This window comes from Rattus rattus, chromosome 2, assembly GCF_011064425.1.
Source record: "Rattus rattus isolate New Zealand chromosome 2, Rrattus_CSIRO_v1, whole genome shotgun sequence".
Taxonomy (NCBI): Eukaryota; Metazoa; Chordata; class Mammalia; order Rodentia; family Muridae; genus Rattus; species Rattus rattus.
Genome location: NC_046155.1, coordinates 26,781,694 through 26,794,704, shown reverse-complemented (window position 1 = coordinate 26,794,704; position 13,011 = coordinate 26,781,694). Strand labels below are relative to the sequence as shown.

The window sequence follows — 13,011 nt, the reverse complement described above, 5'->3', positions numbered from 1 at the left end:
TCAGGGGAAAAGGCAACAAGGGGGACCCTAATACAGATGACACCAGCTCCAAAGAGCCCCCAAGGAAGTAAGCGCCAAGCCTCTACTAACCTCCGGAAAGGACCGCTTAAATTGTATTTAGTGAAAATGGATTTATCTAGGTCCTAACTGCATCTAGTTATATTCTCTACCCTCAGAAAGCCTGGGCATGACATGGGGGGTTTACAGTAGCCTTTAAAGTCATTAATCCACTTTTTCATGGTCATGTGGCCGCTTTGAAGGAGGAGAGGGGGCGGAGCAAAGAGAACAGAACTCAGACCCACGCCTGCTTTGGGGGCTGGGTGGCTTTTAGACCCTGGGGCTTCTTTTCTAGGTCCACACAAGTCACTGTGTTATGTAAACAGCCTAATCTTACAGCGTCAGAGAGTTTCAAGACCACCTAAATCCTTTCTCCTGAGGAAAGAAACAAACAGAGCATAATTGGCAGTGTTCGGCAGGCTCTGTGTGGTATGTGCTTTCCAGGATTGGACAAGGACACGGGGACACCGTCTTGGAGGTCGGAGTTCTTAAAGATCACACTCCAGCTTTCTGGGTCTGTCCTCTGCTTCACCCCGGGGTGGCTCCCCTTTCTTTGGACAGGGCAGCCCAGATGTACAAAGAACACATGGTTTCTAGAAGCAGTCTATTTACCCACACTTCCTTCCATAGCCTGCTCCTGCCCGTGTGGTTACTGAGAACCAACAATCTTGCCTGGGTTTTATTTCTACAGACATGTATTTAAGGCCTCATGTTTAAAAAAAAAAAAAAATGAAGGCCACACAAGTTGAGATCTGTTCATTTTGAAATAGGGGAACAACCTCGATTCTTTTCCTTCTGGCCTTGGATTAGATCCTGCACTGATTGGGTTAGGGTTAGGGTTAGGGTTAAGGTACAGACAATATTACTGGATCATCGGATAAAACTGGAGGCAAAGCACCACAGTGATAATTTCAACATCTGAGCTTGATCAAAAGGGAGGAAAGGACCACACTCCATACACAGGTAACTTTTGTCTACCTGTGTATCCATTCATCTCCAATCAAGCAACGCCATCCACGTCTAGCATCTCTAGGGGAAGAGCGAGTCTGAAGAGCGCTCCTGATACCCACCCAGCCGAGGCAGAAGCACATGAAAGTCAGACGGACAGTTGGTGGAGGAAGCTCAGGACTCACCATGATGGGAGGCTCAGAGGTCACACCCTGAAATCCAGTCCAGCACACATGGGAGCAAATGCAGGAAGTGCCTGCCCTCCCCGACCCCATGCCAACCGCAATCAACTCCAGGAAGCACAGAGGTACGCACATGCCTCACCCTCATGTCACACACATCGGGTCTCCTGGAGTTTTCGACATTAAGCTTTAACGCCTAGGTAGCACAGAGTCACGAGGTCCGTAGGACACATACCAGGATGATGATCAGAAGGGACAGAGGTGGCAGGGACCTACCTCTGAGGTGCTGAGGACTGGGCAGGCTTCGGCTCCTGCCACCTTTGAAAGACATGCATGTATAGGCGGGCTCTTCCGGGGGAGCACACTGCACAAACAACCTCAAATTCGTGGCAGGGTAATTTAAGAGGATGTGTACCTGCAACCCCATTCCCAGTAGAGGTGACTCGGGGCAGGGGAGTGGTGACTAGGTAAGTTTGTTCCCAAAGACCGAGTCTATGCATCAGCTTGCTTTGTGTACCAAAGGATACCTGTGTTTAGAGACATGGGAATACAAGGCAGATCCTGACCTGTTTCCTTCTATTTCCAACTGAGAATTACAGGGCACCTTCTCCACGTTACACCTGCAGCAGAGTAGAAAGAACACTGGAGTCAGAAGACCTGTGTCCTCCTCCCAGCCCAGCTCCTCCCTCTCGGGCTGGGTGGCCGGGAGATCACACAAGGTATCATTCTACAGTGATACACATTTCTCCAAAATGGCGGCGGTGGGCTTGGGGCATGGCTTCTTAACACCTCTGGGCCCTTCCTGTGGTCTCCCTGCTCTCCTGTCCCATTTCCCTCCAGAAATGTCCCATGTGTGGTTCTAGAAGCAGTGAAGAATGAAAAGCCATGCTAGATCTTCGGAAGGATGGCGATGTGACTTTAGTCCATGCTGGCCGCTCGTCTGTACAGTAGGGATGATACTTACCCAGACAGCTCCTAACTATGAGCTAGAGAAGGGAGGTTTTGCTCTCAGCACCTGCCACATGCAGGGTTTCTGTGTGGCAGCAGCTCTGGTTTCTGGTCACCAGCTGAGCTCTCCTTCCCTGACCTTTCCTTTTCAGCAGAGCACTGAATAAGTGCTCTTGACTGGGAATGAATTTGAGCCACCATCTGAGGGTTACAATGACAGTTCTGGACACTGACAGCTAGGCGACCTTTTATGTGGTAGCCAGGGAAGGGCAATCAGGTTGGCAGCACCCTGGGAAGCTCTCCCTCCCATCCAGATTATGCCCTGGACCAAACCAGCAGTCTCCCTTGGCAAACTCAGACTAACCGACCTCTGGGCCTCTGCACTGCCCCTGCCTGCTTGGCCCAGAGTAGGAGGCAACTGGACAGGATCAGTGTATACCACACAGCGGAGATATGAATGTGAATGCAAAACTCTAAATATACAGCGTTAACCAGAATGTCTGAAATCCATGTGAGAACTCGGAGGGCCATGCTAAGAAAACAACACTTTAAAGTTGCTAGGTTCAGAGCAGGGAAACCTACTCTTCCTAAACCAGGGGTCTGGAATCTTTTAAGGAACAGGAAGACACGATCAGATATGTACTTCAGAACCAAGGCAAGGCAGGAAGGGACAAGAAACTAGACTCCCACACAACTGGCAGCTACTCTAGACCACAGTTCCAGGGTCTCATGGAGGCAGTGGGTGAGAACTTGCCATGGAGACCCCTGTGTGGGGAGGGGCTTTAGAAGTGAGGTGTGGACTGGAAGACTTTCTGGCTGATGATGTTAATACAGAAGCCAAAACCAACCGTGGTCCCCTCAGAAGAAGAAGAACCCGGGAAGGACAAATACCACCCTGAGCGTTTTATAAAATACACTGTAACTAGTTCAGAGAGAGAGTCAGTCACAGTTCTATGATCTGACAGCAGCAAAGGCTACAATCTAACAGAGGAGCCAGGTGCTAAACAAAGGAGATTCTAACAGATCTCCTTTGTTAACAGACAAATTCCAGTCGTTCTGACAGAGGTTAGGAGTCTGACTGGCTCGGGGAAACGACACAAAAGCACAGACCACAGTGGATGTTAAGTTATGCCAAAGACTTGGGTTTGCACATGTATTTTACGGGTCTGTTTCAAAAGACAGTAGGCATGATGGTGTGAGCTGTCCCCGGATGGAAGCCTTGAAAGCTGTTAGGAGCAGGCTCTGACCCAGGAGGACAGCTCAGTGAATTTTGAGGAAGAGCAAGCACCAGGACAGAAAATCTTAAAAGGAAACAATGTCTCTGAGCAAGAGTGCAGCCCTTCTGGGAATGGGCCAGTTAAAAGTGGGTCTTCAAAAATTGTGGCTTGGCCCAACATGAAATAAGGAATGCTACAAATTACTTTCTAGTTTATGTAGGGATTAAACAAGGACGATTGCGATTGGGTTTAGAAGTTGCCATGTCCTTGAAAAGGGGCAATAATGTAGTGGTTCTCTCTTCCCTCCACCCCCCAGAAAAGTGTCACTATGATGAGTTTTCTTCAAAAATCAAAAACTAACATCGTGGATGCATCCTGGCGTAGTAAAGCTCCCAGGACCCGCCTTCTCCACCTCCCCCTAGTCTGTGTCAGCAGCACATGCTAACATGTCTTCCCTGCATGGTGCAGAGCAGAGGAGGCTGGGGAGAGAGAGCTGGAGTGAGGACCCTGTGGCTAGATGTAGCACTGCATCCCCTGAACTGGAAACAGCACGGAGTTTTTGCAGGATGAGTAAATGATTTCCCCAACACCCAAAGCACTAAATTCAGATCAAGTGCAGGTCCGAACCATCCGTCAAGGTATCGCTAAGGACTCACTAAAATTATAAAGTTGGGAGCGATATAGTGCAGGGAGGTAGGAGTTACATAGCCACCATTCCTGCTATGCCTCCTGCGCTGTATGGTAGCCCCCTAGCCACCAATCCGACTACCCAAGCAGAACTTCCCGCCTTCCCAACTGCTTCATGTCATCGTAGGTCCAACTCTGTAGCCATTCACCTTTAAACAAGAGAGGCTTTCTTTCTTTTCTTTTCTTTTCTTTTTTTTTTTTTTAAGAAGCAGTGTACAAATGCACATTCTGCTTCCAGATTCTTGGTTTTGTTTGTTTGTTTTTAATTCACTTTGTTGTTAGCTTGTATTTTGAGACAGGATCTCGTCATGTTGCCCAGCCTGGCCTTAACCTGGATATCCTTGTGCCTTAGCTTCCTACTGCAGGTTAACATTTGTGTATGTCATATGCCAAAGCTTTCCAAATTCTTTAGGAAGGAGAACACAGACTTGAAAAGCGAGGTATAATAAACACAGCAGAAGCTCCTCGCTGGAGAGTTCACCTTTTTTTTTTTTTTTTTTTTAAGGAACATATCAAGGTGCTTCAAATGAGTTCAAGTGACCAGCGGTAAACTAATTACATCCTGAAAGAGTGTAGATTGCTTCTGCCAACACTGCGTAGGAAATCAGACAGTAGAAACGGAGGCAGAGGCTAGAGAGCAGCAAATATCCCTGTTTTGAAATGAGAAATGAAACCCAATATTGTTAGGCTTTGTGTTGACCCTTGTTGAGAACTTAAGACTAAATTACCCAGAGGCTGGGGGGCTACTTAGCAAAGATAAATAACATCATTAAGGACTGGCAGGGGGTGTCCCTGAAAAAGCCACAGCAGGCAGGCAGGCCAACCTCATTTCAGCAGGGTTTCTAGGTTGATAGATGGGAAAGGGCTACAGACATGGTGTCGTTGGTTTTAGTCTTTCTTGATAACCTTGAGAAGGGACAGATGAACATGGGTGACATGAGGGCCTGGCCCCGTGAGTTCAACAACACGGAACCAAGCTCAAGGACTACTGGCCCACAGGTTCATGTCAACCTGTGCCTATGCTCAGGGCGTGTCACAGAGCCCTTCCTGGTTCCTTTACAAACATTTCAGCACTAGTTTCTGACACATCTTGGGCTTTGAAAAACCCCAGGAAGATGAGCAAATACTTGTTTAAAGAGTAAGACACAAGTAAGATCAATGAGAACGGACACGGTGAGGTGGGGCTGCACAGAGCTAGGGGACCTTCAGTAGATGATGCTTGAACACTAATGCTTACTTAGCTCCAGTCTAAACTTAGCAGTTTTTGTGAAAAGATACATATGGTGTATGTCATGTGTCTAACATCAGCCGGCTCTGTGTCAAGGATTCCTGAGAAAGCAAAGTGACCCTTGAGCCACATACACAAAGCTCTGGTGTCCAGAATAAACAACTCTACCACCCCATAGCCTTGGAGCACATCGGGAATTCTTGGAGCCATGGTTCAAATGGGCAGTACAAGAGCGGAACGCGCCTATGGAGGGTCTAAGTGTCACTCAGAGAACAAAGGCCTGAAGAAGATGGCCCTGGGCTCGAGATGCCAGTTTATAACTATATTCAAAGGGCATCTCTTGAAACGAGACTGGATTCATTCTCTGACTAGTTTGTAGAGTAGCTAAAAGTCAGTGGGAAGGATTCAACCATAGTAAAGACAGTCATGCAGTGTCAAGAAGTTCCAGAACCCCTGCCCTGATGTGAGGTCCACATCTGTAGGCTGGAGGCCTTTCTATCACCAGGGCTGCTGCTGCAACCTGAATCATAGGACACTAGACCAGGCAGAGCCAAAGCCCAGAACCTCTGCCTTTAAGACTGTCTCTAGGCACCTTTTCCTGAGACCTGGAAGAGCTCATCTGGGTCAGTCTCTACCTGTTCTCTATGGCATCTCCTGGCGATTTTAAAGAGTACAGGTGCAACAGAGTAGCAATCCTTTACAAAGAAAGAGTGCCTCGGGTTAAATCCTATAGAAGGTGAGCGGTAGTTGGAAGTCTTCCAAACAAGTAGAAGACAAAGCACGTTCAAAGTCAAAACAAAGTGCGGCTTGAGATAAAGTTTTCTATTTGGGACAAACAACATGGTAGGAACTAGTAGTAGCCCTGTACTAACTACCTAACAGCCCTCAGGTTCTTCATTCACACAAAGTCATTGGCTCTTTGGGGTCACATTTTAAAACCGTCATGCTTTAAAATATAAAGCAATAAATAGACACAAATTATCCTTTAAGTCTTTATGGAAAGACCAAGCCACATCTGTCCCCGAATCTTGCAAGGACTTTTCACTGACTGCTCCTGAGAGCTAATTAATTCTTATGGAACTGTTAAATACAGGTGGAGGTCTCCCTTAATAAACTGCACGGCTACACAGCCATCGGAACCCCACTAGCACGGGATGGGTGCGTTACACGGAGTTCTGTACAGGTGGCACCTCTTCCTTTAGCAGGCTGTATTAGTAACGGCCTCTAATGCAAGAGAAACCTCAACCCAGCAAGATGTGCATTTTTCCAGTAGCATTTTTTTTTCTAAAGTGAACCAAAAATACCACACTGTATCTAATTAAGGCCCTCCTAATTTTGGGCGCCTCCTACTTGAGAACCAAGTTGGGTAAGAGAAACACAAAATAGAAACAGAGTCCCATTGCTTCTTCTCGAGGATCACTAACATGAAACATACATGAGACATGCAGCGGTAGGAGATTTAGCATGTGATCTCCAGAAAGTACCCCAAAACGCAGGAACATAATGCGTCTTAGGAGGGTGCTTTTTAAGGAGAACCCAATAAACAAATAAATGAGTAAAGCCAGGAAGAGGAAGAACCACTCAATACCTGTGTGCTGTAATATTTAAATATCCCTTGCCTGCAGTACCACTAAAGACATGCTCACTAGCCAGTTCCGGTGAAACTGCACTTTCTGTTTCTGGAACTAAAACCATGGAAACCAGTATGGGCAAGGACACTTTCTTCTTTGTGCTCAGAGGTCCCTTCACCTGCTTGATTAACTGTAAACAGTCTCAAAGTTTGATTATTAATCATTAAACTATTTAAAGAATCCGGGGTTATACTTACTGCCTGGGACAACAATTCCACGGGCTGGGGCAGGAATTATTTCACTGTGTGTGCGGGGAAACTGGGGGTCCGGCAGGTAAGTGGACACCAGATTCAAATGTAAGCCAGCTAAGGCTCGGCAAGGAAGGCCTTTGTACAGTGAGCCCCTGGGCTCTGCTTCCCCAGGATAAAGGAGTTCCGTTCACAGGGCTCTTTTTGGGAATGGGCTCTGAAGAGGTCTGTTGTAGTTATGTACACCAGGTTGACACAAATGCAGCCAGCAGGCAAAGTAAACAAGCTACCGGAAGCCTATCAACAACCAGCGACTCAGACTCCATATTGGTGGTAGGGATGGCAACAGCTGAGACCACCTGTGAGGTGTCAGGTAAAGAGAACAGCCACTTCTCCCTCCTGTTGAGCTCCCCTGGGGGGAACGTCTGGCAGAATGCTGCCAGCTTTTTAAGTTTTTCCAAAGGGGGAGTCAAGAAATAGAAACATTACAACCCCCGCAACACTGTAAAGCCAAATAAAGCAATCTACTCGCAACATGAGACCCACTAGGTGTTGACCCTTCGCTGATTAAGGAAACTGAAATGCAAGCCACTATTCAAAGGACCTGCTTTTAAATCCCCACAGGCTCGCCTCAGCCCCACTCAGTTTTCCAACAGACCCAGATGGACTCAGCAAGCCAAGCCGTCATCAAAGGCCTGCCAAAGACCAGGGCGCACCTGGTCAGAGAGACAGATGTTATGCTCTCCTGACACAAAGGCAAAAAATAAAAAAGTCGGAGTGACACTGTCTACTTAGTTGCAATTTCCTCCGTCGAGAGGCTGATAGGAGGTGTAATGATTCAGCTTCCCCGTGTGGGAAGGCAACTGGTGGAACTGGGGGTAACTAGAAACTGCAGTTACTAATTCTTGGTTTGCGCGCGCGCGCACACACACACACACACACACACACACACACACACACACACACACACACACATCTCATGCTTACTCCAGACCAAGAGTGGACTTGGGGTCCAGTTTCCCCTCTGTGAATTGTCAGTGAGAGCAGATCCACACTCAGGAGGAGGGGGATGCTCTTGGTGGCCACTTTACAGTATTTAAAAGGATGTATCTTTTCTTTTCTCTCTCTTTCTCTCCTCTCTCTCTCCCTTCTTTCCTTCCTTTTTTTTTTCCCCAAAAAGAAAATAACAAAGTTACTAAGTACCGGGAGTTACAAGTCCTGATGGGTCAAGAGACAGGAGTAATCCTGACCCCTCAATGAACCTTTCTCCTCCTGTCCCCATCTCTGGTTTGGAAACTATCACATGGGTTAGAAAGGCTTAGGAGCAGAATTCCTGGTGGAAAAGTTTCTATTCTTCCTGCCACTTAACCTTTCGAACAATTTCCTCCTCCCTGTCATGGAATATGTCAAAGCTATGAGGAAACACCCTGACAGGAGGTTGAAATGTAGCTGCCCACTTTCAGTTCAGGGGGTGTCTGGGACAACAGGAGTGAAAACTCATGGCCTCTAACAGCTGATTTCTAGGATCACGCCATTCAGAGAGCAGAAATATCCGCTTTCCACGGAAACAAGAGATGGCTTTGGAAGGAAAACAACATTGCAACAAATCCACATATCATTACAGCAAATGGAAACCAAGACAAGAAACTCAAAATCAACTAACTCCACTGCGACCAGACTAGTTCACTAGTGTAGGGTTGACTGACGAACACAAGTGTCTTGGCCTCAGTTTCCAAATAATCATTTGTCTGTTTAGAGTGGTCTTGCTTGTGTTCAGCACCGCCTTCCTATTGCTCACACCCGAAAGTCCATGAGAAAGGGGTGAATTTGCCGAAATAATCACTCTGAGTACATAGAGCAGTAATCACAGCTGACAGAAATGCTCAACACTCCAAGTATTAGAAGGAGGGAAGCCCAATAATTTTGTTGACGTATCTGGTTTTGAACCTCAAATAATAATAATGATAACAACAACAATAATAATATTGTTGTTGTTATTATTATTATTATTATTATTATTATTATTATTTCATTCCATCGTCCCAATGCCTTTCTTCGCAGAGCTCCTGAAGAATCCTATTCTGGACTAGGATTCTTTAAAAAGTTGTCTAATCTCATTTCCCACCATCTTAAGCAACACACCGAGAGCCATCATACAAAACACCAATTGCGGCCGTTTCGCAAGGTACAAGGCAGCTTGCACCTTCCAAGACAAGGGTATAAAATGCAAACGAGAAAGGACCCCATAACCCACAGCCTCTCAAGTCCTACCACTGAGGACTTGGTGGGAAGGAGGAGCCAGGAGCTCACCTGTCCTTGTAGTTTATCACAGTATCAATGATGGCGTTCATCTGCTTCGTCAGTTTGGGGGGATTTGGTGACAACTTCTCAGCCGGGGGGCGGCCTCTTCTTTTCTTTGCTTTTTCCACATCTTCCTTCACGGGATCTTTATCCACATTTCTTCGTCTTTTCCTCTTCTTCAGCCGTACCTCCTCTTCCATTTCTTCCAAATTTCCGTCTTCGATGGCCTGTAAGCGGGAAACAAAGGAGAGAGAAAAAAAAAAATACAAGTAAGGGAAATAACCGAGGCAAACATAGGCAGACCTTTACAATAAGGGGCAGAGCTACATATATCTTGAATAATTAGGATCAAATGGAACTAACAAAGTAAAACTAAAAGTTAACAGTCATCAACGAAGGAGAATGAAAAAGGCGCTACCATATTGGCTAAAAATCACCTTTAACCTCTGTCTATTCTGTCTGTAAGGCCAAAAGCACTGATAACTGACGGACGTTAAAGCATCAACACATTCAAGTGCTTGAAAATGACTGAATGCACATAAAATGTATCTCAACGTAAGCAAAGCACTCTTAAAGATGTCATTACTGTAAGGACGATAAGGATAAACAAAATCCAGGGGCGTGTGAAGAAAACAGAAAAATCCCCTAAGAAGACATCTATGCAGTCCCACATGCGCTGACCTTTACGGGTTTCCATCAGTTTACTCATGACTCACAACATAAATCAACAATTCCATCCAGGCTTTTCGTTCTAACATAGAAATTAGTAAACAAGGGAGCAGAGGGGAGTAAGAAACCACAGTCCCTGGTAGACGTAATGAAATCACCCGATAAAGAACACACACACACACACACACACACACACACACACTCACAAACAGCAAAACACTTTTTTTCCAATTACCTGCGAACGCTTGCTTTAAACCAGAGCCAGCCGCACTAATGCAGAAAGATAATAAAGTAGCTATAAAAACAGACAGGTATGAAAGAGACCTGTTCCGAAAAGACTGAGAGATCCATGTGACAGGACCCACAAGTTCAAACTTTTCTTTTTTCCTGGTTAAGTCTCCGAACTTATAAGGAAAAATTAAGAGAGGAACAAAAGAGGGGGGAAAAAAAGAAAAAGAAAAAGGAAAAAAAACAAAACAGACAAAAGAAAATCTGACCACAGAAAAGAAATTTTCTTTGAGAAGAAAAAAAAAATCTAAAAATTACATTTTTTTTTTTTTTTTGAGATTGCTTTCTCACACAGATGACTGGTGTTGCTGTTTGTTCCTTGGGCTCTCGATATTGCCTCCAGTATGTGAATGCTAATCAATCCTCTCCTAGCTGAAAGAGCTCTAATCATAAGGCAATTACCTTCATTTCTCCACAGCACCAAACATGGCTAATATTTATGATCATGTGAATATAACAATCAATACAAGGAGTGATTACAGCTCAGACATAATTTCTTTCACTTATGCACAATGCCTCCTGAAAGAGAAAGGTTTTTTTTTTTTTTTTGTGAAGAAAACCTGGTACAGAAAACAAAACAACCTGGCATGTTTAAAAAAAAAAAATGCCAGTGGGATTTAAGAAAAAAAACTGTTTCCAATGCACTCTCCAATGTGCTAATCCATAGAAGCAACACGCACACAGACAGAATCCTGAGGGACAGCCTGAGCCCAGGCCTTAATAATCAACAGACAATTCCCATCACCACGATCCTACAGTGTTCGGATAACCACTATGAAAGAGGCGAGACCTGATGAGTTATGAAGGAAAAGGAGAAAGGAAGAAGAAGAAGAAGAAGAAGAAAAAAAAAGCTCCCCATTATTTCATTAATATTCATTTGCCTAAAAGCAGGACACCCGCTATACAGCTAAACACAGTGCGGCTAAGCAGAGATAAGAGAAAGAAAATTGTCCCGCATATCTGGGGAGGCTGAACATGCTAATCATAAATACAGCATGCAAGCCTGTCGACAGTTAATGGTCCTGCTCTCCTCCAGCACCCAGCTGCACACAGAACGACGGAGAACAGCGGCTTGTGATGTGTTACACACCTACACATGCCTGGGATGTAGTTCTACTGAATCTTCAAGACGGCAACGAAAAAGGATATTTACCTTACCACTATCAGCAGACCGGCTATCGGAAATCACAGTTAGTGGGGATAAAATTAACAAGCCGGCAAAGCAGCGAGCTGCTAGTCTCTTCATCAGCTGATCAGGAAAAAAAAGAGAGCTGGGAAAGGCTATGTTTTCATATACAAGTAATTTTATTTTACTGAAAATTTAATACTGGAAGGATTGTGGATACTCAAATCTGCTGTTTCATTCTACCTACGACCAGGCCCCAAGCCTTCCTCCTCCAGCCTGTTTTAATATTGACAACTACTTATCATATTGTTTCTCTCCCCCCCCAACCCCCCTTATTATTCCAGGCAGCAGAATTAGAGATTTTAGCTCAGGTGGTTTCTCATTCTTGCTTGCATTTTAACAATTAAGCCAATAAGGAAAACACATGAATATTCAAATGTATTTTAAAAGATTAAAGCAAGACATGCTTTTGATTGTATTTTATGCTTCATCTTAGTCGGGGTTTTTTTTTTTTTCTCTGAAAAGATATACTGCATGGGTTTGGAGCAGTCTAAAACGATTTTTAACACAGAAGAAAAACAGCCCCCCTCCCGCCCCCAACACACACACACACTAGAGGCATGTAAGTAAAAGCAACGTGCATGTTCTCAGGTTCCTTATTTAATACAGTGTTATTTTTCTCTGTAAAGACAACCCCGAATAACTGTGACACTTCACTTTCGGTTTTCATACTGCAAAATCTTTTTCATTGTTTTTTTTTTTTTTCTTTTCTTTTTTTTCCTTTTCAGTGGGATCCGTGAGGAGGGGGAAGTTGTGAAAAGAGTATTTCGGCTCTGACCCCCACCCCCTTAATTCTGGAAAAGGGGGGCGGGAAACAAACATAAGCCTGTGATATTGGGACTTTTAAATCTCTACGCCTGGGAGTACCTAAGAAGGAAAAACAAATTAAATTGCAAACGGAACTAGTCAAACCGATTTTTATTACAACTGTTAATACTGCAGATTCCTATTAAATCTAGGTCCTGGAGTTACAGGAAAACACACAGAGTACTGACCGTTATCCCCCCCTTAAGTTAAGGTTTTTATGCAGGAATGCAGAGAGCTACAAAAATCTTCCCTCCTCCCCAAAGACCCGAAACACATCTATATGCAGGGATTCATGTCCTGTGGTTTCTAAGGGGCTTTTTCTAATGGAAATCAATTCCCTCCATATTTCCCAATGCTTTTCGCACTTCAAGAGTTAGACTTAAGATTTCTCTTGCTTGTAAGGGAAATTATGGGGACTTCTCTGATTTAAAATATTATTTGTTAAGATAGCTCAGCGGATAACTTAGCTGGGGTGGGGGGGCGGTACAAAAAGAAGAAGAAAAGAAACCAAACAAAAACAAAAACAAAAAAAAAAACTTGCTACACAATGCTAAAAGTACTACCCCCAGAAAGAATTCCCTTCCAAACCTTTTACCAGCACAATAATGAAATAAATCACAGAAGCAAACCCCCAGTTTCCGACTGGTGACGTGTTGCGCAAGAGAACGAGCCCT

At 44.8% G+C, this 13,011-nt stretch overlaps 1 protein-coding gene across 1 annotated transcript in view; it reads right to left on the bottom strand.

Moving 5' to 3' along the window:
• Smarca2 (SWI/SNF related, matrix associated, actin dependent regulator of chromatin, subfamily a, member 2) overlaps nt 1–13,011 on the bottom strand; it is a 149,014-nt gene that overhangs the window by 16,181 nt on the left and 119,822 nt on the right. The window contains 2 exon segments of the mRNA XM_032891750.1: nt 1,754–1,807; nt 9,397–9,614. Coding sequence (XP_032747641.1) covers nt 1,754–1,807; nt 9,397–9,614 — 272 coding nt within the window.